This window comes from Oryzias latipes, chromosome 21, assembly GCF_002234675.1.
Source record: "Oryzias latipes chromosome 21, ASM223467v1".
NCBI lineage: Eukaryota > Metazoa > Chordata > Actinopteri > Beloniformes > Adrianichthyidae > Oryzias > Oryzias latipes.
In genome coordinates this window covers 21,655,462-21,680,315 of record NC_019879.2, presented here as the reverse complement: position 1 = coordinate 21,680,315, position 24,854 = coordinate 21,655,462, and the positions used below count along the sequence as shown (strand labels likewise).

The following is a 24,854-nucleotide window of genomic DNA, read 5'->3' as shown; positions in this document are numbered from 1 at the left end:
GTTGATGAAGGTTACAAAACTGATAAAATTTTTAGTTGGCAGAGAGTCCAAGGGTGAAATTATAGGTGAGCATATGCACAAAAATAATATTTGGCGATGGCGGCCGTGTCCCTTGGGTGCCGGCTCCCTGGGCCCGGCGGTGCTCTCTCCGCACGGTGGGGGGGTTCATATTACACCTGAGCCGGGGGTGTTCGTGTCCCTGGGGGGTGGGTCCTGGTCCTTGCCCCTGGGCGCTGGGCCCCGCCAAACTTCCAACATGGCCGAGCCTGGTCGGGCCATATTTATAACACCCCTTGTGGGCCACCCTTTTTTCCCCGGGGTTCCCCCCTCCTGGGCGGGGGCGGCGGGCCCCTGCCTTGCTCCTACCTGGACCAACTGTGGGCCGGGTGGGTGGCTGCCTGGGGTGCGGAGCGGGTCTCCCTTGGGGGGTCCTGGCTCGTACCTGGGGTCGGGGCGGGGGGATGCCCGGAACTCCTGGGTGGTGGTGGGGTGCTCGTCTGGGGCTGTGGGCGTCCCTCTCCGGTGGGGCCCTGCGTTGGGCTCTTACGGCGCGGCGGGGGGGCTGCTTTCCTGGCTGGGCTGGGGCGGCGCTCTCTTTCCCTCCGCGCCTCCCTGCTCTCTGGCTCTGGGGGCCTCGCGGCGGTCCTGCTGGCCCTGGCCTGGGTGGCGGTCTTGGTCGCCCGGGGGGCGGTTGTTCCCTGCCTGTTCCCGTGTGGCGTTGGGGGAATTCCGGCTGCCGCTGCTGCTGCGGCGGGGGTCTGGGTGTGGGGGTGGCTGGGCGCTCCTCCTCCTTCTTTTCACATTCCACCATCCATTTTAGAAGAACATAAACACTCACATGAGCACAGGTGTTAGCTCACCTTTGCACTAATAGTTTGCATGATTGAATGAATGAAAGATTTCACACTAGTTGGTTTAAAGGCATAGGTATGCATTCGTGAACACTATCTGTTTTGTGTACATGTTGACATGTGGACATTTTTGCAGCTAGCAGGTGTGTTGATAATATTTGAGTGTGTGTGAACAGGCCCCGCCCTTTTTGTACTACATTTGAACCGTACCGTAATGATAAACAACCAGTAAACCTGTCTGCTCTATGCTGCTTCATGGTTTTACCCCCCTTCCCCTCCTATTATCACCCTCCTACCCCCCCCTCTCTCTAACGTCCCTCTCTCTTCTTCCCCTCTTTCCTTTTCCGTCCGGTCCAACACCAAAGATTTTCAAACATGATTGAAATTAATAAAGTTTGGCCTCAATTACAAAAGGGGTTTATTCAGACATACCTTTGGTTTGTCTGAAGATTAATAACCCCTCTTGTTAAAATAAAATATGTCAAACACAAGAGGCCCTCAGCTCTCATCTGTTTGCCTAGCTGTTGGACAGGACAAGTTTAAAAAATAAAAATAAAAAATAAAAATAATAATAATAATATTAACAGTAATTGTTTTTAACATATGCATTTGACGAAGATATCCTTTAATGTATGTCTTTTTTAAATATAGCTGTTCCAGTATCTGCTCCTCTACTACCATTACAGTACAGGAGAGATGCAGAAAAGAATTACAAACATTGACATCTTTCAGGAAAGATGAAAAATGCTGGATTAAAAAAAGGTTTATAAAATGTTGTGTTTTTGAACAAAGTGAACAATCCTTTCAAATGATATATTTTTTTAGCTTGCAGTGTCAGACACTGAACATCAGATTTGTCCAATCGCATCTCGAAGTCTTTTGTTTAAGTTTCTTTCCTGCTCAAGAAGGTTGGTGCTGTGCTCTGTGAGGGCTTTGAAATCCTGCAAAAAAGAAAAATCAATAAGGATGTTTTATGCCTTAAATTGTTGTTGATCCATGAATTTGGTAGATTAAGACCAACCATGCTTAGTTTTTTAAACTTTGCCTTGGATTCTTCAAGGTCGGATTGTAGAGATTTCACTCTTAAATCTGTATTGACTGCTGCTTCTGCCTCCAGTTCAAACCTAAGGAAATGAAAGGTCAAATGCTCCATAAACTGCCACATGAGAGCTATGAATAAGAATGATTACAATAAAAAATTAGAAAAAGTCAAAAACGTAATTCATCTTGGCACTCAAAGACACTTCGATTAGTTTTAGCATAGAAAAGATATGCTAAACAATATGGGCTAAACAATTTAGGAAAATGCTGTTATTAAAGACAGATAGGATAAAAAGCTACAGTAGACCTTTTTAGCTTGACTTTCTTTGCCAAAATCTTGATAATAGTATGCATTTGTCATTCATGCCCATTTTAATTCAAACATGAAAGTTTTGAAAGTTTTCAAAACAGCCTGTTACAGTCTGTACTTGCTGCAAAAGAAAATACATACATTTTTATTTTTCATGTCATATTTGAAGTTTTTCTTTTTCTAACCCTTATCCATATTCTACTCTTGTTGCTGTAAATTGTTCAAACAGGTAACAGTTCCAGATGAGGGATCTTTGGTAAAAACAACGACCTTTTCTGTGCCTCAATCCGACCTTTCTTCTCTTCTTTCCATTTGACTTCAAGTTGACGAATTTCCTCTTCTTTTTCCTGTAGTAAATGACAGTTTCAATGCAAATTATTTCATTGTTTCTTCATGTGCAGACCTGTAGTTTAAACCTTTTACTCACCTGTATTATTTTGCTTTTTTTCATTTTCAGAAGTTTGTTTTTCCCTTTTTTGACATTTGATGTGCTTTCTTTTTTGTTTGATTCCATCACTGCATGCTGTTTTCCCACCTCTTCTAGTTTTTGTTCAAAATCTGTTTTAAAAAGGAAAGCACATTTGTTTTATCACTATTTATAAAAAAAAACTGTTTTCTTTGCTTTTGGCTTACCTTCACACATTTTCACAGCATCAGTGTGACGCTGCTGAGCATCACACAGCTGACCCAATAAGAACTCCTCCCTGCTTTTAAGTTGAGCTGCTTGTTCTTGTAGTTTCAACTCACATGTGGCTAATTCCTTTCTTCAGTGTTAAAACAAAAAGAGTATTGTTTAAAGTACACAACTAGAGTAAACAATGCTCACATCTTGTTTTTCCAGCAAAAATGCATCAAATATTTATACTAATTTCTTTGCCGCAAGTAACATTTTAAGCAATTGTTTTTATATATTAATAAAAGCACGTAAATTCTTATTTCTGAACAGTTATATAACAATTATTAAACGGTACACTTGTGTTACAGAATTTAGTGCAAAAGAGCACATTCTAAGGAGACCCGCTGAAATCATTTTTGCTTGTAAAGGAGAGGATAGAACACTAACTTCTACTATTCCTCCCTTTTACCACAAATCCTTTGTTTTAAGTTTTGTCATTTCCAGATCTAATATTACTTTACATACATATATTAGCAAATATGTTTTTATAAGTTGCCGAAAGAGTGCTTGAAAAAATATTCTTCCTCGTGTCTTTTCAAACCATTTCAAGCTCCTTTTTTTCAAAAGCTTTGCTGAAACTGTAAGGATTCAGTGGTTTGGTTTTCTTTGTCATGTTTTTGGTTTCCTTGTCAGTCACACCTTCAGGTTCATGTTCATGATCCACAGCTGTCTTCAGTTCAGTTAATTGCCCTCAGCCTATTTAAGTGTCTTGGTTTCTGTTCATCCTTGTCAGGTCATCTGCTCTGTTTCGTCACAGTTTTGTTTCCCCTCATAGTTTTGTCATGTTTCAGTTTGCTAATTAAATGTTTTAGTTCCTGTCATCAAGGTTGGTCTCCTGTATTTGGGTCCTCCACCACCAGTTCGTGACAGAAACAGAGCATTCAGCATAAGTACGTCCTATAAACTTCATAGAGAATATTAATAAGGACCAAATAGGTTTCTTACTAGAGGTTATGAGGCAACACTTCTCTATGCTATAATTTTTGGGAAAAGTATCCCGATATCTTACCGAAGCTGTTGGTTTTCTCTCATTAACTGAACACTTTGCTTTTTTTGAAACTCCATGGCGTTCTTGTCGATGGCTAAGTCGTTACATCTGATTTCCAATGCCTCTATATGCTCTGTTTTGCTGATCAATTCATTCTGCATTTGTGCAACTTGGTCGTTGAGTTCTGAGTTGATGTTCTGCATGGCCAGGTATCGAAGAAGCGTTTCATCTGCTCTGTGTTTCAGCAGCAATATCAATTTTGACTGCTCTTCTATCCTGGATCGGAGCATCTTTTTTTCTTCTAAGTCGTCTATAGCAAAGGTCAAGGGATTCTTGAACGACTTTAAAATGCTGTCCTTCTGCAGCTAGAACAAAAGAAAGTAAGAAAAGAAAGAGATTTGAAGAGAGACATTAGACTCAGTCTAATTTTGTCTGATTAGTTGCATCATTTATTATCGCTCAAGAATGGCATGCCAAAATAAAGTTGCGTTTTATTCTGGAGAAGATTGAGCTCTACAAAATGAAGAAAAAAAACATTTGGAAGATTAACAATAATGAAGGATCAAATAAAAAATGTAGGCTATACAGAGAAGGACTTTCCCAGACCAATGTATCTCTCAAGGACTTGACACGGAGTAGCCCCAAGTAATACAAATACTACCTTTTTCTCATATGGCGAACTACGCCACGTATCCCCCTGAATGGATCAGTTGTCAATGTGTTCGATCTCTGCTGCAAATGTAAGGTCTGATTCTAAGTGGTTCATCAGATGTGTAGTGTGAGCTGCAGTAGTGAGCATCAGGGAGGGTCAAAAGGTCAATCCTTGTTCACTGTACAAAACTCAGATAAAAATACATTATTTCAGTCTAATAAAAATACTTTCTATACTGATAAGACTTTTTTTATTTAAAACTTTTCAGAGTTCCTTGTACTATTTTCATTTTTACATGTTTACAATGTTTGAGTTACAGATTTTTGTGTGTGCTTGTGTTATTATTTCTGAATGAATTTACAGTAAACAGGATTGTTTTGCTTTGGTAACAAAAAAAACTAGTAACAGACCCAAATGTCCTCAAATAAATGTATTCTTAATTTTAAAAAAAATTAATATTATATTTACATTTTATATTATATTTATTTATATTACATTATTATTGAAAAAGCATGTTAACTTTACACGTTTACTCTTTCACAGATAACACAGTGATCCACTACAGATCTTATCAACTTGCTTTTGAGTTAGACGCTTATATTTACGAAAACATTTACATAGTTAAAGATTTTTGTGCTTTAAAGTAAAAGGATGTACTGAATTATTTCAATTTTCACATACCTCCATTGTGCTTCTTTTATCTTTAGGGTCGTCCACATTTTCCTGTGAAGACATTATATCAGCATTTTACCCCAAAATGCAAAATTAACTCTGTTTTGTCCTCTTTAGGCTCTATTTTCTCTTTAATTCGCGTCAAGTTGCTCCGTCACCATAGCAACCACTTTGGTGCCACCCTCCGACTTCACAACAGAGAAGGGTCTAATGTTGGTTCCGCTGCTCGGCCGCTGAGCGGCGCTAAAAACTTTTCCAAGAAGCAGAGAAGTTGGACAGTCATAGAAAGTGTTTTATATATTTCAGACTAATGCGTTCGTATTGTTGCTAAAGAAAACAAAAATCAAATTGGATTAGTTTTTAAGTGTAAAAAATATGTATACCATTCGTAAAAGTCTGAAACAATTAGCCCACTGTGCTGCAGTGCAGTTTGTTTATCCTCTCATTCAGACGCCTCTTGGTTCCCAAGCGTGGGTAAAAAATAATAACAGCGACAACCTGCTGGGAGTGTAAAATCACTGGCGCTCAAGACAAGTCGGACCTGCATGGCATTATGCAGATTCCAGCCAGAGGGATTTATCCAGCGGACTGCGTCTGTGTGGGGGAGCGGCATACCCGCTCTTTGTGCACGCCCCCTTTTCATCAACTAGCGGGCCAAGAAAGACAGAGGAAAGCACCAGCATCCCAGCTTCAGTCCTTACAGCTCCTCCATCTGCAGCGGAGCTGGACGGGCCAGCCAGAATGTGGAGAGCTCTGCTGCTTAGGTTCCTCTTCCTTTTCATATGCTGTGTTAGATGGTGCCACTCTGAGGGTAAGCAGCATTTTACCTCCTTTTAACTTTTTAAATTCCCTCTTTAGGTCAGCAGAACTGAAGAATTCTCTGAGAAAAAGTTGGGAATGACTCATTGAGTGCACTTGTTGCTCACCGGCATAATAAAAAAACATCACAACTGAACCTTAACTGCTACATCTTAGCCTTTCCACTGCAAATACATTTTAAAACTAAACATTGTTTACATTTGTCACAAATATGAATGTTTTCAACGCTGCTTCCAAGTGAAGCAGGCTGCTGTGGACCTTTGGGGTTTACCTCATGGTGCTGAGCACAAAGCCTGCAGGGAGATTGGAAGTTCTCTTGAGGAACTTTTGCCCGAGCTTTACTGTTGCTAGGTAACAGAATAGAGCATGTGACTTACAGACAATCTGGGAAGAGCCGGAGCTGCTGGTACAAATCTCATTTACTAGAGTGGACTTTAAGGTGTAAATCCCTGACTCGATCCTAACTAGTTAAAAGGGAAAAAACGACATGGGTTTGTTGAGTGCAAGATAGGATGCAAAAGGCTCAGATGCAACTTTTTATGTGACAGTTTGTTGTGTTAGCCCAGCTAGATCCTGCTGCTCAAAGTGTAATCTGCTTTCTTTTTGCTCAACCCTTAGGATGTAAGCTCCTTAGAGTGAATCAAGCAACTAATTACTCTGCAGCTGCTGCAAAATAGAATCATTTCAACAGAAGTTTGGGGAATAATGTAAAAAGGAGAGGGGCCACTTGGCCAGTTTTCCTTTTAAAATATCCAGCACCCTTTTTCATTGGTCTACACACACACACACGCACACACACAAAACCTGAACACGTGAAGAGCTCATGCTTACAGGCCAATATAGTAGGGTTGACCCTGGGAGTCGAAAACTAATTTCCCTTCAATCTGGGCAGCTGCAGAAATTGTTGATGAGATGTGCTGATGACAGCTAAAGAGTAGAAAATGATGACTGGACTAAAACAAAACTATGTCATAGTCAGAATGTTCATCATTAACCGGGCATTTATATGAACTAACAAACCTTAACAAACTCTGCTTGGCTGAAAATATAAATATTTTTGGGCTGGATTTTGAGGTTTTTAACAAATGCAATCATTTTATTTTGCTATTAAAGGGTAAATGGTGGCATTTTATCCTTTTTAAAGATACTATATGCAAAATAAAAAAAACAATTATGACAAGAAGCATCTTAAATCCTAAGTGTAACACAATTATTTACCAAAACAGCTTGGTTAATGATTTCTGTTGTAACTTTCTCAAATACAGGTGTTAAGAGGAATGCTGTTCAAAAATGCTTATTCTGGCATTAATAACTAATTTGATAGTTTGTGAAGATTTCACAGTTGATGGATTTTTAACTATTCTTTGACAGCGTTGCTGTTTTAGAGAAAAATAACGGCTGAATGAAGTTATTCTTTTCGGTAATGATTACCAGGAACTTTTTCTCATTGGAAACTTGAAACCTGTATTGCCTTGATTAGTTTAGTTATTTGTTTTAAATAACCTGCCTTAAAAAACTATTTTAAGTTTTATTTTAGTCAAAAAATAAAAATAAAAAAAACAACTATAAGAATTCTTTCTTTAACTTTTCAAACCTAGCACGAGCATATAAAACCTTGCACATGTCAGCTTCTTTCCGGTGTAAAAGCCTAAATCCTTGTGCAATTCTCAGAGTGGGTTAGCAACTGGAACACAGTCAAATCAAACCAGGAGAAAATCCTTTTATAACCCCTCCAGTCTGTTGTGTTAAAGGTACAAAGGGGTGAGTTTGGTCAACTTTGGCGAGCTGTACAGAGCAAAAATGAGTTGTCAAGTACCTTTATTTTTGCTTTATGACAGCTTAATTTATGGTTCTTCGCACAGCGCTCAGGAGTGTGGAGCATTCTTCAGTTCTACTCAGACAGAGGCTTTATTCCTCTCTTTATTTATGCCTCCCTTCTGCTCCCATGCCACTGCCAAAGCCCCTCGGTTTTTAGCTGCTTTTGAGTGTACCACTGAGAGCCAAAGTCACTTGTTTGGCAATTGACTGCATTCTGCTGCATTGATTTCCATATGAAATAGGTCGCAGCACCTCATTCTGCCAGCACTTGTTTTCTTCATACACATTGATTGAGAGCAGAGGGCTGCGACACAACAAAACAGGAATCCTGCGGGACAAAAACAGTCAACAGGTGTTTTTCTTAATCATACTATTTTGTAGGCTACACATCACTGTACTCAGAACATTCCCTGCGCTTTCTCAGAAGGACGTTTTTGGGGGACGCTTAGAGTTATGAGTTTACATGCCTTTGCACCTCTTTTGTACCATAGTACTTTCTCAGTGGGGTTTGAGGCGTTAGCAGCGCTTCATTCTAATGAAAATTTCCCTGCTGCCCTTCTTTGTTGGCAATAGCAGGGCACCCTCTTGCACAGATAGAGCGGTACTCTCTCCTGCTGTGAGTTTAAGTTGCTAATTAGAGAAAAAGAAAACATTAAATTAGTCAAAAGGCTGTGAGAAAGGGATAAAAACATTGATTATTTGACTCGTTCCAATCATTCTTCAGAAATTCAGCTATTTTATAAAAATGCATCAACCATTATTTACAAATTTTCAACTTGGAGGGAAAGAAAATCGTAATTTTTACTTTTATTTTTATTAAGTATTTGTACTTTTCAGAGATGAATTCCTGCTCAAGATTGAAGGGCTGAAAGGTTCATCGTCTGTTTTCGTCGTCTTGTCATTTTTCCCACAAGACACAGCTTGGAAACACTGACTGCATTTGAAAGCTTCGAGCATATTGGTTTCTTCCTGGCATACTGTTTCAAGCTGCCAACTCAGGCCTGCGTGTATAGTATCTACACACCTCGATTTTCAGATTTCATTCAAGCACTTGTTAATGACCAGGACTATCTCTTTTAGATGTTGTCCTGGTCCTGCACAGACAAGAAATTATATTTTTGTATATCGTAGCATTGCCTGGGAGATTATCGTATTTTTTCCTAACAGATAGCATTATTTGGCACCTTTTCACCTCGCTCAATTTGGACATGGAAGCAATTTTATTCAGAAAAATGCTCATGCGGACATAAGACAATTGCTATTTACAGAGTAAAATATAAAGATATTCCAGATTCCTTTAAATAGTTGATAATAGGTTAAAAAAATCAATATTATACAAGTAAATAATACCTATATTTGATTGGGAGAAGTTCAATAAAAGAGAAGGATGGTTTTCAAAATGCTGATTGACAAAGCCCACATCCAGCACTAGTCACCACCTCTGCTCCCGAGGAATTTGGGTTGAAATGACTGTGGTACCACCTAGTACCACTATTTATTCCAATTACACATCAAGACAGAACCAGCATGCTCCATAAAACAGACCATCAGAAATGCACATTCCTGTTTGATTGGACCTGATGGAGTACTTTGCCTCTCAACTATGCTGCTTGATTCTATCTTTCCTGGAAAACCTCAGAGAAGGTAGAGTAGTGCTACCTTATCTCTACAGATGCCACTCTGTGAGAACATCAAAAGGAGGATCGGGAAGACTGCAGTGAGGGTTGTGTAACTGTCCGGGGGTGTGGGATGGCTGGCACGCTCGTCTCCGACGCTTGTCATTGCAGTTAATAACATGTTTCCCCAGTGAAGGGCTGTCTCAACACCTTCTTGATATGAATTCATATTAATAGTGTCCAATAAGATATTTAGAAATGTGGACATTATACTGATAGAAGGCTGAATGTGTGCAGGGTGTGAATTGGGACAGTTCCGCTGTGGGACAGGTCGATGTATACCAGGGGACTGGCACTGTGATGGGACATCAGACTGTGTAGATGACTCAGATGAACAGGACTGCCGTGAGTATCTGCAAAATATAGAACCCCAGTTTCTGTTTTAAAGTTGTACATGTCCAGAAATTACAGTAAAATACAGCCATTATGGAACGACAAAACTTGGTTTACAAAATGAACAAATTTTATTCATCAGTCCATTTTTGGCAATAATAAACAGACACGTTTACTATAAAGTTATAAAAGTCTTTGACCCAAAAAACTAATTTGAACCGTCTGTAGTAGTACAGAAAAAGATAACAGGCCAAAATCATAACCCTTCCACCTCCATGCTTGACAGTTGTGTGGTCTCAATTCTTTATTGTCGTTAAAATCAGAATTTATTCTTGCATTTAGTTAAAAAAAAGACAGATTGTTGTTACAACTTTAGTTGTTAAAGCTCTATATTCTAGATTTTTTTAAAGATCATTCAATTATCTTTCATTATAAAAGTTGATGTATTATAGTTACACATTCTGCAGTTTCTTACCACACCGTTTACTTAGTCCATATTAACATTCAGGAATGCTTGAGGAAAACAACGGCAGATTTATCTTTAAATTAAGTAAAGTCTTCGTGACTGTAAAATACTGCGTTGATTATAAAAATTCTGGCTCTTTCCTTATTACTAATAAGTGAAATGTAGGATTAAGGGGAATGTGAAAGAGGGGGTCCCATACTACAAATAAAGGTTAGAATGGAGATTTAATTAAGCAATTAATGAGAACATTTTAGTCTTCCAATTTTTGAATACTTAAAACTGAATAAATTTATGTATTTGTTGTTGTCAGACTTCAGGAACATTGACATTTTTGTTTTGATGCTTCATCACAGACAGTTATTCCAAACTTCATATATGCAGTGGGAAAACAATGGTTTTAGAAATAATAACAGTGTTGAGAGCAAGTATCTGAACTTACTTACCAGAAAATGTTAGATGTGTGGTGTAAATGACGTCATGTGTGTATATTTTGACAGCTCAGGTAACATGTGATCACAGTCACTTCCAGTGTTTGAGTGACGGCGAGTGTATCCCAGATGTATGGGTGTGTGACGATGAGGAAGACTGTGAAGATGGATCAGATGAGAGGCAGAATTGTCGTAAGTACATTTGCAGTGATCGTTCACTCTTCAGGGCCGACCATTGACTGTCTGTGAGAACCGGACTTAGTGACTCCTCCCCTCTGGCGTTCCAAACAGGATGTACCTGCTGGCTCTAGCAAAAATGCCATAGAATTCTATAGAGAAATAAACAGCAATTACTCAGTCCTTGTATTTGTCAGAATAACAATTCTTGCTCTGCTACTTTAAAAAAAAATTGTTTTCTTTTTGCTAACCCAGGTCAGTTATTCAAGTTATAAACTGTCCAATCAGATGCTACAATAAAAGTATGTGGTCTCAGGTCGAATATTTGAAACGTTTAACTTGTGTAGTCAAGTGGTAGAGGTATGGACTTCCAATAAGCTCATTCCTGATTGGCAAGAATGGTTGCCGTAGAAACAACATTGATGATGGCGGTGTCCATATCGCTAAAAAATGCTAACTGAATTGATTGATTTTGTTTGAGCCAGAAGTAAGAAATTTTTATGGGTGACATCACACTTGATCCAGTTCTCATATACATCGAAGGGCAAAACTCACAAGCAGCTACTTCCCTTGGGATATACGGACTCGAAGCATCCTTTAATCATTCCTCTGTTACACACTTTATTCTTATTATTTTCTTATTTATCTTTATTGTCTACTTTTGTGTGTTCTTGTTTTTTATTTTATTGCCCTGTGCATTGCTGCTAACAGACCGTGCACAATTTAATTGCCCCTGCAATTACAGTAAAGCCTTTGAATCCTGAGTTATTTGAAATCTTTAATCTACCTGCAGTTGATAAACTTCTTCAATTTAGTTTTAGGAGACTACCAGGGATATAGATCTAAAGGCAGTCACCTGTGAGACTGCACAAAATTTAAATTAAGGTGGTAAAGGAGAGAACTTCACCCAAGTGTGCTTCTGTGATTGATCTTAGCTGGCAGGACGTGCACCGGTGATCAGTTCACCTGCAGTAATGGGATGTGCATCCCAGCGCTATACCGCTGTGACCACATGGCAGACTGCTCAGATGGATCTGATGAAAGACATTGCAGTAAGTCCTCTTCAGGGTGGTGTCCCTTTTCTTATTTTCTCTGGATTTCCTGGTATTTTAATCAATCTGTTAGAATTAAGAGGCTAGCTGACTGACAGAACAGGCAACAATATGCTTCTTTCTTTTCAGAAGTTGATTGCAGATTCTTTGGTGGATTAGTAAAACTGAAGTTAGCTGTTATGCCATTCTTGTGCCGACATGGTACTCACAGCGTTGCATGCTTTGGTAATCTCAGCGTTTCATAAAGGATGCTGTGGCAACTGCTGGTGTTATGGTGTTCTTTCAGGTTTTAGTCTCACATCCTTCCCTTTCAGAAACCCCTTTTCTTGGTAAAAGCGGAGAAGAGCACAGTTGTCAGGCTGATTTGAGTGCTTAACATTGGACTGATGATGGGTTAATCTTACAGATTACCCTGAATGTACACAACTGAGGTGCACTAATGGGGCCTGCTACGACCGGACACAGCGGTGTGACCATGTACTTGACTGCCGTGACGGCTCGGATGAGGCCAATTGCAGTAAGCAGTTGATCAATCTTACGCAATAGCCTTTTATACTCATTGAATACAACTAAAGGCATAAACTCACCCCTAGATAAACCCTCTGTTTTGTTTTCTTTAGCACAGCACTGCAATGCGGGAATGTTTCAGTGTCAAAATGGACTGTGTATTCCTCAACGCTACGTCTGTGACCACGATGATGACTGTGGAGACCGCAGCGATGAGCTCAACTGCAGTTCGTGCTGATCTGCTTTACTCCACCATATCCATAATGACCTGTTTCTCACCAAGTAGAAAAACAAACTGTTATTGTGGTTTTTTCTAAACAGCATATCCCACATGCAAAGGGAACTATTTTACCTGCCCTAGTGGTCGTTGCATCCACCAAGTTTGGCTTTGTGATGGAGAAGACGACTGTGAAGACAACGCAGATGAAAAAGGCTGTGGTAAGGATGGAGAAGTTCAAATGAAGTGCTTACGTTGCATATTTTGGGATTAGAAAATCTCAGATAATCCGGTGGTTAAATACCACTAAAAAAAGTAAAAGCTTGAGCTGTGGAAACCTGATCCATCTGTAGTCCCCTTGGTTGGTTTGCTAAGATTCGTGCCTACGTTCTTTTAAGTGTGATATTCAAATGACTCTTTGTGGAAGAAGGTTGTCCAGCCCCCCCCCAAAGGGCTTTAGAATTCCTCCACATGGCTGTGAAGACTGGGTTTTTAGGAGACAGGCTGCAAAAGGCCTCTATTTACCCCTTCCCACAAACAAACGCACACAGAGACACAGCTTCACTCCCTTTGATAACTTTTAAGTGATTTTGAGATCGCAATCATACTTAATCCAAAGTTTTTAATGACAAAAACAATTGCATGTTAAGCTCTGCTGTTTTTTAAACTTCATTTTACCTTCAAAATAAAGGGGTTATTCATTCATGTTTTCTGTAGATAATGTCCCACGGGAATGTTACCCGGGTGAATGGCCCTGCCCATCTTCTGGAAAATGTATCCCAATGGATAAGTTGTGTGACGGCAGAGTTGACTGTCTTGATGGAGAGGATGAAACCAACACCACTGCCAGCCGCAACTGCAGTCAGTACAAATGCAGCTTGTTAGCCTATCGTCCTCTTTCAAGCTGACTTTGAGCGTCCATATTCATTGACGGTTTGATTTCTGCTCTGTTCAGGTATCTGGAGATGTGCTTCTTTGAGCTGTGAGCACCGCTGTCATGCTTCCCCTGATGGAGGAACGTGTTCCTGTCCATCTGGATATGTTGTCAGCGGCAATGACAGTCGCTCGTGTGTAGGTAGGAATCCTTCCGTAACTTGCTTTCATTACATTTCCCAACTTACCATTACATTATTAATGTACATTGAATTAAACATTCAATCCACTTTTTTATGGCACCATGTAAAGATTTTGATGACTGCTCCATGTGGGGAGAGTGCGACCAAGTGTGTGAGGACCGAATCGGCTCACATCGCTGCAGCTGTCTGCAGGGCTATGTTCTGGAGCAGCACAGATACTGTAGAGCTGACATCCAGAGTAAGTGGCACTCATCATTTTGTTGTAAATATCCTATGTTCAGACTGTAAGAACATAAATGATGCATCTGATGATGTGTAATAGCTTAAAGACCTATTCAAATGAAAATAGTTTTTTTTACATGTTCTTCTAGAATTTTTCTCATAGAGGAAGACATATCTAAAAAAATTTTTGATTAAAACTGAAGTCATTTGAATTGTGGTGAATCAGAAGCAGGCGAAATAATGTCATCTGGCTCAAAACTGTACGGCTGGATAGCTCTGATACTGCTTGCAGTGTTTGTTGCACTGGTAATGTTAGGTTGGATTGTGAGGGGCTGTCAGCTAGCGGGAAAGAAAAAGGGATGATGGGAAATGAAGGTAGACTCACTCTGCGCCAACAGTCCTGCCCAGAACTCAGAGGTGAATTTCCTTTTGCTCGACAAAAACTTTGCCTTAAACAACACAGGGTTTTTTTTGTGGCTAAAAACGGCAATTATACTTAAATGCTTTTACTGTTGAAGGTTTTTACAAAAGATGATCAGAGGGGGCCACCTTTACACAACTCTGTTTTTTGTCAGTGGCTGCAGCGAGTGCCCACACTCTTCTCTGGTGCATTGCTGCATGGCCAGTGTTGTTTTAGTTACTCTTGTCTGTATTGCACTTACAGAAAAGTTTTAACTGACCTCTTTCCCTCCAGCTTTAGTGAGAGTAGTGTCCAATAGTGACTTCTCCGTTCATTATGACCCATAAGCTTTATTTAGTAAATTTACACTAATCTTTTCGTAGAAAATCTATTTACTGTAAACCAGATTACTTGTTTTTGACTTTTGGTTCTAACTGAATGTTCATGATTCTGATTTGATAAGTCTTACAATTCTTTGTGTTTTGATTTTCTTTTAGCTGGAGTTCCTTCCTTGATATTTTCTAATGGCAAAGACCTGATAATGGGCGACATCCACGGCAACAGTCAGCATGCTCTGATCAGTTCACAGAACAGAGGGATCGCGGTCGGGGTTGACTTTCACTATAATCTTCGTTTGATCTTCTGGACTGATACCATTCAAAATAAGGTATTTTATGTCCTATTTTCTGCTATTTCTGTTTGTAAAAACAACCACTGCAAAGCAGAAGAACCTCTTACAGTCAGTAGCTCAGTTCTTTGAACACATTCTTGAGGTAGACTTTCGCTTAAAAGGCCAAAATTTTTTGCGTTATCCTAAAAAATATCAGAAACTTTGATACTATAATAACAGGGTCGTTTTTGGCCCCATGGTGGCTGTCTCATAATGAAGGGAAGTAGATATGTAATAGAATCTAATCTTGAGAGCAGTCTGATAGGCAGGTATGATGTCCACATACCAAGGTCTAATTTTTGGAACTTGATCTAGTCTGAACTAATCATGCTGTATTTTTTTCAGCAGCCCTCTCCATATGTATGCATTCTCTGGCATGCTCATCTTGTGTCTGGAAATGTGGTTCTCATTGGTTTAAACTGGAACCATTGTACCTTCGGCTGGGTATCAGTGCATATTAGCCACCTCCATGGCAGCATGTCAGATTAGAAGTAGGGAGAGCACAAACAGGGCATGTGAATGCAACCAGAAAGGTTAAACTACCCGGCTCTTTCCTTGTCTTCAGTTTCCCTTTAAACAGGTCAGTTGAAAATCCTGCTTTTTAGATGTCAGGATGTGGTTTCAAATGAAGCAAAGCTGCTAAAAGCTGTCCCCCTTCGCAGTCAGCTGTGTGGTGCCAAGGTCTCTATTTTAAGTAAGTGTTGGGGCATTAGCAGGTGTATAGCTTTAATGCAACAGGACTCAAAATATATTCTCTCAACACACAAAACTGGGGATTCTTTTTGGTTTTGCCCATCAAATCTGTTTGGTGTCTTTGAGTTTATTGTGGTCTTGCTACTGTAAAATCGTTGGATTCTATAGACACATCTCAAAAAATAATATTCTGTGTTAAACTTCTATTTTCTCCTAGTCACTTTTGAAGAGATAAAAGACTAAATAAATATGTTCCATAGGTCAAAAATCTCTGGAATTCAGTGAGGAATTACTAATGAGAGAAGCCCACAACTTTGCATAGTATCCTGATGCTACATGTAGTGTGTGACAGACAGCATGATACTAACGACATTTTAAAATAGTCAACGGCATTGTAATGTGAAAACAGCTTAGTGAGAATATTCAACTTTGTTATAAAGTGCAGAAAAACACTACAAAGTTTTCAAATAATCACAAAATTGTTTAAATCTTTAGCAGTCTGAGATATTTGCACGACTTGGCAGGTTTCAGAGGTTTCTTTTTTTCTTTTTATTCCCACAAATCAGCAGATAATAAAAGAACATGTAAGAGTTCTAACAAAGGGTAAATGAATAGGAAATTTTAGAGGAAAAAAATAAGCATTTAATATACACATTATATACACGTCTGCCATAAATTATATGGTTATGTTTGTAGTGTTGGTTTACAAAACCAACAGAGAATTTCCTGTTTCCTCCAACAATGAAAATATTTGGATCTAATAGAAACCTGTTATTAGGCTAATCTCCAGTGATCTCATAGCTGATTAGTAAATATCACTTAAGGACTAACTTCCTGGCAACAATGGCATCTTTTGTGTACAGGTGTTTTCTGCGCATATGGATGGCTCCAACATGCAGGTGGTTTTAGATGTATCAGTTGACTACCCTGAGAACTTAGCGGTGGACTGGGTGAACAATAAACTGTATGTAGTGGAGGCCAGCGTCAACAGGATTGACATGGTGGACTTTGATGGGAGCAACCGGGTCACGCTCATCACCGAAAACCTGGGAAACCCTAGAGGACTGGCAGTGGACCCCACCGTCGGGTAAGCGCATGTCCCATTCACCGTCCTTTCATCCACCCACGCACTCCCAGTCCAGACCTTCAGTGCATGTTGTGCTCCACTGGCATGGAATAATGGGGGGAAGGGTGTGTGTTTGAGATTAACAGATTGCCCAAAGTAGATTAGTGAGGAGCAATGTAAGTGATGACTCTTATTGTAATCCAATATTGTAGTTCAAGAGAGAGGGACAGCCAGGTGGTTACAGAGAAATTGCTTGTCCTAAATTATGTGCTGGTCTTTGGTGGGATGCACAGCCACCCATGTGCAGACAATGTCCAGCTGTGGGTGCTACACTTAATTAAAAAAGCAAAGGGCTCTAATAGTTTCTTGGGGGGTCAGGCCTGCATGCACTGTTGGGTTTAAATGATCAAATGGGTAAAAAGGTTGTCGTGTTAGGATCCAGCTTCAGTCAAAACTGGCATTTTAATAATGTTTCTTCCCATCACAGGTATATGTTTTTCTCAGACTGGGAAGCAAAAAATGGACAGCCGGGCCTTGAGAGAGCTTTCATGGATGGCACCAACCGGTACGGAGTTATTGGGAGCAAACTGGGGTGGCCGGCTGGCATCACACTGGACCTAGAAGCCAAACGTGTCTACTGGGTTGACAGTCGCTATGACTACATTGAAACTGCAACGTATGATGGTCTACACAGGTGTGTTTCCAGTCTCTCGAAAAAGTCTGTTTTTAAAGACCCACTCCAATCATCTTTTGAGCTATTGTAAATGCATTCTCAGTGGGATTTTAGTTATAATCATGCTGTTTTTTGTGCCAAAATCCAAAACGCTGAGTCACTTTTAGAAAATAGTTTCTGCAGAGCAGCAGGAGGTAGGAGTTTGCCACTGACTTGTGGGCAGGTAACCCCGACCCCCTTCCTCTCCCCATTGCTGAGAGCTTGGAGCAGGGAACTTGTGGCCTGCCCAAACTATTCTTTACGTCAAAAATCAGCTCTTTTTCAAACGTCTACTACCAATTTACAACTATCTGAATAAAAAAATACTCAGAAATGCAAATTTACACTTAATTTTCTTTATGTATATCTTCCATTATCATAGAAATGCCACAAAAACATACTAAAAACACCAAAAACTCAATTTTGATTGGAGTGTTTTTTTAAAGATTTAGTGGAATGTGTTTGTATTGTTATATTCTAACCAGTTAGTGTCTTTAAAATGTGTCCAACAGAAAAACAGTGGTCCATGGAGGTGCAGTAATCCCACACCCCTTCAGCATCAGTCTATTCGAGCACCACGTCTACTTCACAGACTGGACCAAGATGGCTGTGATGAAAGCCAACAAGTTCACTGACAGCAGTCCTGAAGTGATTTACAGAACACCGCAGACACCGCATGGAGTAGCCGTGATCCATCAGCTGAGGCAGCCCCAAGGTAGAACCCCTTCAGTGGCTCATTTCTGCATCCTGAGAGTTGATTTCACTTCCTGTCATTTTTTTACTTGGATTTCTTTCCTCCAGTGGCAAACCCCTGTGCTGCAGACAGAGGAGGATGTGAACAGATCTGCATTTTGAGTCACAGAAGTGACAATGGAGGTCTTGGATACCGCTGTAAATGCCGTATTGGTTATGACCTACATGCTGATGGAAAACGGTGTTTGTGTAAGTGAAAGTTTCATGTTTTATCACTATCATTATTAACAGAACAAATTCTCAGTTTTCCTCTCTAAAGTATTGATGTGTTTTTTTTTAATGAAAGTGACTGAAAAGAATCGGTCATCCAAATATGGCTGCACTGAATCCTGTTTTTGGCAACATTGTTTTTGACAAGCATTGCTTTTTAAATGTATCTTATGTCTTTCCTGCAGCTGTGAGGCAGTTCCTGCTGTTCTCCAGCCAGCTGGCTGTGAGAGGGATTCCGTTCAATCTCTCCTCCCAGGAGGACATCATCCTGCCGGTTACTGGACCCCCTTCTTACTTTGTCGGAGTGGATTTTAGTGCAGAGGATGATGTGATTTTCTTCTCGGACACTGCGAAAGACATTATCTACAAACAAAAAGTGGATGGCACAGGTGAGAATCTTGCTGTCATGAATGGTGACGGTGCATCCAAAATCTAGAGACTGGAGTTGGTGGCAGAACTGATGATTCAGACCAAATGACCGGACAGAGATTAACCAAGAAAACAGACCCATACTTATATACTTAAGGTGGTAATGAACTAACAAAAGACATCCACAGTTAATTCGCAAGTCAAATCTGGTCTGAAAAACTAAAACAAAATGAAAAAATATTACTTTTATCCAAAACATGACTAAAGTAAACAGAACTAAATTATTAGACGCCAATAATCTACTGCTTTATTTTTATTCTGCTGAAAATCTACAGTTGCATAGCAACACAAGGGAAGACATATTTTGGACTGTGTAAAACCTGCAGCAGCCATATTTTTGACTGTTCTCTAGCATGGGATTGAGTCAAGCTTTCACAGGGAGTTTAGGGAGTGTCTGATAGGGCAGGCTGGTACTAAAAGGCAAGGAGGTGATAGGAATATGCATACTGCCAAATAGTTTCTGCAAATGACAAAATGTAAAATATGTTTTACCAAGCAATTTAAATGCGTCCTATTTCCAAACAATCAAAAAAAAACTCTGGAATTTACATTCGTATTATGACTCGCATTATTTTCTTTTGTTTGTGTATTCATAAATGCAGATGTGTTTGTTTTCTTTTGTGGGTTAATCGGTGCTTTGACCGCGCGTTGATGTGTACAGGAAGGGAGGTACTGGCAGCCAACAGAGTGGAGGGAGTAGAGGACCTGGCTTATGACTGGATATCCAAAAACCTTTACTGGACTGACCCTCGATACAGGAGCATATCTGTCATGAGGCTTGCTGATAAATCCAGGAGAGCCATTATACGTAACCTGAACAACCCAAGGGCAATTGTGGTGCATCCAATAATGGGGTAAGTCAAACCCGGGTTTTCATGAAAGGGGACCTATTAAGAAATGTAGCTTTCTGTGTTCAAGAGTATTGCATGAAGGAAGATCCTGGTCAGAGATTAACCTTGGTTATCTATTTCACAACTAATTCATCATAATTAAAAATAACTTTGATTATTAAATAGCTAGACACCCTTCTTCATTTGCTGACTCCTTGTATTGCAGCGTCATTTCAACAGGGTTTTGACCAGATTTCACACACAGTTCATGTAGGCCTAAGGTTACTAATAGTCTTTTAAACACACCTAAAATGGCAAACGATTTTAAAAATGTTGCCAACCTCTTGCTTAGGATCCACCAAGCAAACACAGAAACAAAAAACACCATAAACATTTTTACTTTTTACAAGTACAATGGAATGTCAAATTCTTCTGACTCTGTTTAAAGTAATTGAATGTACAAATGCTATCTAGGGTATCAAACCTTCTAGCCCAGGGGTGGGCAAACTTCTTGACTCTTGGGCCACAAAGGGTTCTAAAATTTGACAGAAGGGCTGTATCAGGAGCAGATATGTGGAGTTTTTTGGTAACTTAACTCATAAAAGAAAAGACATAACATGGAATCTGGATGAAAACATACTTTAATTTTCTTTGAAAATTGATGTTAAAATATAACATTTTGGAGTTTTTATTAAAAACTGTGGCTTTTTTTTCTCATTTTGGAGCCAAATGCAGCAATGGGTTGATGTCCCTCAGGGAAAAAGCACAACTTAGAGAAATGCTGCATTTAGGTGTTGTTGAAATGATCAGAAATATGACCGTCCAACTCAGAAGACACACATGAACGTAAAAAAAAAACAAATCTTCCAACACCACATGAATGCAAAATGACTTTCTGTACTTCAGCTAAGGTAAATTTTATTGTAGTGCAATTGTAGTGTCTGGAGACACCAGAATTACAGAGAAAATAAAACATTAATAAGGATTATCAATATAATTTATTCCAGTTTGGCACGCCAGATTAAATGGTTTAATTTAGGACCCCTGGCTGTAGTTTGCCCACCTCTGTTTTAGACAGTTTACAACTCATGTAAGCAAAAAAAATTGATTGCAGTTTATATCACATTTATTTTACATATGTATTAATGTTTGTAGACCTCAGATCTTCATTAGGTGAGATCTGTGCAAAATAACTATATATCTTTACTTTGAAAGGATTCAGGAACTATCCTGGTATAACCTCTGCCCCCCACAGGAATTCCTGTTTAGAACAGGCTGTTATAGTCATAATGCGTCTGTTTTCCTGCATTTGAGATTAGCTGAGAGTGAAAGGCAGTATTGTAAGTGACAGAAGTAGGCTTTAATAAAAAAGTGTTCCATGAAAATAAACTTCCTCATAAAAATATGATTTTGTGGTTTTAGGTTGTATAAAAGTAAATTAGCCTACTCTGCCCCTCCAGGTATATTTTTTGGACTGACTGGTATCGACCAGCAAAAATCATGAGAGCTTGGGGCGACGGATCACATGCTGTGTCAATTGTGAACACCACGCTGGGCTGGCCAAATGGCCTCGCCATCGACTGGAGGTGAGAAAATTACTTAAGGTATTTTAGAAGATGGTCTTACAGCCAATGATTTTACGTGTTTTCTAGAGGAAATTTAATGTGGCTTCTCAGTAACATTAGAGTTATTGTGCTTTAACATATTTCTTCTTTGGTGCCCATCCAGTGCAATGCGTCTCTACTGGGTTGACGCCTTCTTTGACAAAATTGAGCACAGCAACTTTGATGGCCGCAACAGGCTGTCTCTGGAACGCATCGCCCAGATCTCTCATCCGTTTGGGCTCACCATTTTTGAAGGCGAGGCCTCTTATTTCATGCAACTTCCTCATTTATGGATTGTTTAATCTTGTAAAAAGAAAACTGGTTTCCCTTATACAGACTGAGATCTTTGGACCTGCTGTAGTTATGCTTCACTGTTTGGTCGTGAACACCCCTTTGTACACTCATGAAAGCTGAATTTTGTGCTCTGTTGCTGCTCTCATATAAAGGATACGCATATTTTACTGACTGGCGCCTTGGTGGGATTGTGCGTGTGCGCAAAAGTGATGGTGGGGAGATGGTCATCATAAGAAGAGGAATCAGCCACATCATGCATGTCAAGTCGTTCAACTCCAACTCCCAAATTGGTCAGTAGCTTTTTTTTTACATCTGTTCAACCACACCCCCGATTCCCATCTGTTGTAGTTAACATTTGCCCTTCCTCTCAGGTTCCAACTTCTGCAACCGGCCCACATATCCTAATGGGGACTGCAGCCATTTCTGTTTCCCAGCTCCTGGCTCTCAGAGAGTCTGTGGTTGCCCATATGGCATGAAGTTGTCACTCAACCAGCAGACGTGTGTTGACGACCCCTCGAATGAACCTCCCACCCTTCAGTGCGGAGCCAACTCCTTCTCCTGCGGCAACGGCAAATGTGTCCCAAACAGCTACAGATGCGATGGTGTGGATGACTGCCATGACAACAGTGATGAAATGAGCTGTGGAGTAAACAGTAAGTTTTACTTCTATTAAACTCATTCATGCAAATCAGCTTTGAACAAGTAACACTGGTTTAAAGTTTAATCAAGAGAATTATTTTTCTCCCTCTAGGCACCACATGTTCCCCGTCTGCCTTCACTTGTGCCAATCGGCGCTGTGTGCCTGTAGGATGGCGCTGTGATGGGCACAATGACTGTTTGGATGACAGTGATGAGATCAACTGTCCCACAAGAGTCCCTGGAACGTGTCCTGCCAATCAGTTCACCTGTGCAAACCACAGATGCATTCCGCATACCTGGCGCTGTGACACTGATAATGACTGTGGGGACGGTTCAGATGAAGTAGACTGCCGTAAGTTAATCAAAATTAAACATGTTATTATCAACATTTTTAAATAATTGATGAACAAAACATTTTAGACTTACTTTAAGAATCTGTTCAGCAGCTCTGAGTTGAAAGAGGCAGAGAGTGGCCTTATGTGTCCATGGAGGATTCGGTTTTCACAATTTTTTTCTATGTAGATACTTCTAGATCAGGGCTGCCAAACTCTACTCCTTGAGCTCTTTCTGCACTGTTTGCTGCTTATTACCTGGATCGAGTGTGTTCACTCAAAAATACTTGAGTCAGCTGATCAGCTGCAAGCAGATCAGGGACAGCTGGAAAACAGGCAGGGTGGCAGAGTTCGCGGAGTTCGGTCAGGCAGCCCTGTGTAGATTAACTACAAACAGTAAAAATATGATGGACCTCTCACAAAGAAATCAAATTTGTCTGATTTATGTATTTATGGAATGAGATTTGCCAGGAACCTACTGTGGATACAGTAGAACCCTCATTAGTGACGCAATAGTTTGTCTATTTTTTAAGATGTGGACAGTATTTTATCATTTTTAAATGAACTGAGAGAAGACAGACGTTCATATTTGTATCTGAAATAATGTGCCAACAGATTTGGGAAGTACGTGCAATCCAGAGCAGTTTCAGTGTCCTGACCACCGATGCATAGATCCTAACTACATTTGTGATGGGGACAGGGACTGTGTGGACGGGGCAGATGAGCAGGACTGCAGTGAGTGGTTTTTGAGTTTAAAAAATTTTTATTCCATCACTGCCAAACTAAAAACTCTCACACAAAGGCTGTTTCATTGGGTGATCAAAGCTGGTGGACAAGAGTGGCTGTACTTGTAGTCGCTGAACTATTTTTGTACCCAATTACAAGACCTGTTTCATCATAATAAGGCATTTTAGAAATTTTATTATTTTATCTGTAAAATGCTTATAGGCTTTTCATGCATTTGAATTTATAGATGAGTAATATGTGCATTCTTTCAATGTGAATCGTTGTTTTCATCAGTAAAAAGTCTGCAGATCAGCTGACAAGCATAAAGCATTTGCTGAGCTTTTTAATTTTTGCTGTTGTTTTTGCACAGTAATCAGGAAACACTGATAGTTCACAACATCGCTAACTTGCTTTTATGGATTAATCAGGTTACAACTGCACTGCAAATGAGTTCAAGTGTACCAATGGTCACCAGTGTATCAGCTCCTACTACCACTGTGACGGCGTCTTCGACTGCAGCGATCGCTCTGATGAGCACAACTGTCGTAAGCGTTTAAATACTTCCTGTGTAACTTTGCATAATCATAGTCACTATTTTCCTTTTTAAATCATTTTTGCTCCATGTCTGCCAGCCACCAGACCTCCGGGGATGTGCCACCATGAGAGTGAGTTCCAGTGCCAGTCAGATGGAAGCTGTGTGCCATCTACATGGGAGTGTGACGGTCACCCAGACTGCGAGGACGGCAGTGATGAACACCATGCCTGCCCGCCTCGCACCTGCTCCTCCTCGCTCTTCCGCTGTGACAATGGCAATTGCGTGTTACGCAGTTGGATTTGTGATGGAGACAATGATTGCAGGGACATGAGCGATGAAAGAGACTGTCCCACGCCACCTTTCCGATGTCCCAGTTGGCAATGGCAGTGCCCCGGCTACAGCCTTTGCATCAATATCACCACAGTGTGTGACAACACTCCCAACTGCCCAAACGGAGCGGACGAGTCTCCTCTTTGCAGTAAGTTTTCTCATTCTTCTTTGTAAAACAGCTTTAAAGATCAGGAACTGATTGTTTTGTTTTGAGTAACATTTTCACACCAACAGGATCACTTTCTTTATGATATTCCTTTAACCTTTCCCTAAGGAACATGGATGCTTTTATTTTGAAGAAATGTCTTTTGATGACATCTGTCTTCAGATTTTTGTGTTAGAATCAAGCATGTGGATGATTTGTCGTGTATTAACCTGAAAATTATCTGTGATTTCCTCTCCTTGCCTTTCTCACAACTGTCAGATGAGCATTTACCAGGTAGGAACAAACTCTCAATCATTGGTAGAAATGTTGCAAGTAGATCCGATTCATTTTTCAACAAATGCTGTTGATTATTTTGTCACTGATTTTTTTTAATCATTGTGCAATTAAATATAAACTTAGTATTGAGAGCAGCTCTAAAAAATAAGCAATAAAGTAGTTGTTGCTTCGTCTGTCATCTTTTAGAAGATATTTTCCGATTTTCAAT

At 40.0% G+C, this 24,854-nt stretch overlaps 2 protein-coding genes across 10 annotated transcripts in view; one reads left to right on the top strand and one right to left on the bottom strand.

The window, feature by feature from the left end:
- Positions 1-1,455: 1,455 nt before the first annotated feature.
- Positions 1,456-6,333, bottom strand: LOC101157406 (coiled-coil domain-containing protein 89). 3 transcript variants are annotated; one of them, XM_020713111.2, is made up of 9 exons: positions 6,281-6,333; positions 6,018-6,070; positions 5,200-5,241; positions 3,888-4,231; positions 2,836-2,966; positions 2,630-2,760; positions 2,473-2,549; positions 1,873-1,975; positions 1,456-1,792 (listed from the first exon to the last, which is right to left on the bottom strand). In XM_020713111.2, exons 3-9 carry the CDS (start codon positions 5,203-5,205, stop codon positions 1,700-1,702), a joined length of 885 nt encoding a protein of 294 aa, XP_020568770.1. In that variant the 5' UTR covers positions 5,206-5,241; positions 6,018-6,070; positions 6,281-6,333; the 3' UTR covers positions 1,456-1,699. The 3 variants fall into 3 exon arrangements, with proteins under 3 accessions (XP_020568770.1, XP_020568769.1, XP_023806992.1); XM_020713110.2 differs by lacking the exons at positions 6,018-6,070; positions 6,281-6,333 and adding an exon at positions 5,732-5,818; XM_023951224.1 differs by lacking the exons at positions 6,018-6,070; positions 6,281-6,333 and adding an exon at positions 5,574-5,685.
- Positions 5,827-24,854, top strand: part of lrp2 (LDL receptor related protein 2) — a 56,076-nt gene continuing 37,048 nt past the window's right edge. For 4 of the 7 annotated variants that reach the window (XR_002292762.2, XM_011489763.3, XM_020713106.2 and 1 more), the window contains exons 1-26: positions 5,827-6,001; positions 9,741-9,848; positions 10,800-10,922; positions 11,843-11,959; positions 12,366-12,476; positions 12,580-12,693; positions 12,788-12,904; positions 13,401-13,544; positions 13,639-13,758; positions 13,869-13,997; positions 14,879-15,048; positions 16,608-16,831; positions 17,298-17,504; positions 18,035-18,237; positions 18,324-18,464; positions 18,671-18,874; positions 19,576-19,768; positions 21,205-21,330; positions 21,473-21,603; positions 21,795-21,932; positions 22,014-22,295; positions 22,394-22,633; positions 23,229-23,348; positions 23,768-23,884; positions 23,972-24,352; positions 24,629-24,643. Coding sequence is in view for 6 of the 7 variants with exons in the window: in XM_011489763.3 (XP_011488065.1) it covers positions 5,932-6,001; positions 9,741-9,848; positions 10,800-10,922; positions 11,843-11,959; positions 12,366-12,476; positions 12,580-12,693; positions 12,788-12,904; positions 13,401-13,544; positions 13,639-13,758; positions 13,869-13,997; positions 14,879-15,048; positions 16,608-16,831; positions 17,298-17,504; positions 18,035-18,237; positions 18,324-18,464; positions 18,671-18,874; positions 19,576-19,768; positions 21,205-21,330; positions 21,473-21,603; positions 21,795-21,932; positions 22,014-22,295; positions 22,394-22,633; positions 23,229-23,348; positions 23,768-23,884; positions 23,972-24,352; positions 24,629-24,643 (4,045 nt within the window). In the remaining variant the exon portion in view is untranslated. Of the gene's footprint in view, positions 6,002-9,740; positions 9,849-10,799; positions 10,923-11,842; positions 11,960-12,365; positions 12,477-12,579; positions 12,694-12,787; positions 12,905-13,400; positions 13,545-13,638; positions 13,759-13,868; positions 13,998-14,878; positions 15,049-16,607; positions 16,832-17,297; positions 17,505-18,034; positions 18,238-18,323; positions 18,465-18,670; positions 18,875-19,575; positions 19,769-21,204; positions 21,331-21,472; positions 21,604-21,794; positions 21,933-22,013; positions 22,296-22,393; positions 22,634-23,228; positions 23,349-23,767; positions 23,885-23,971; positions 24,353-24,628; positions 24,644-24,854 lie in introns of those variants that run through there. The other 3 variants (XM_011489764.3, XM_020713107.2, XM_020713109.1) reach the window with 2 other exon arrangements.

Excerpts from the sequence above, each read along its gene's own strand:
- LOC101157406 (XM_020713110.2), bottom strand. The coding sequence starts at position 5,803 with ATGCCGCTCCCCCACACAGACGCAGTCCGCTGGATAAATCCCTCTGGC. Across the intron at positions 2,967-3,887 it reads AGAGAAAACCAACAGCTTCG|AAAGGAATTAGCCACATGTG; the intron begins GTAAGATATCGG and ends TTAACACTGAAG. Across the intron at positions 1,793-1,872 it reads AGTTTAAAAAACTAAGCATG|GATTTCAAAGCCCTCACAGA; the intron begins GTTGGTCTTAAT and ends TCTTTTTTGCAG.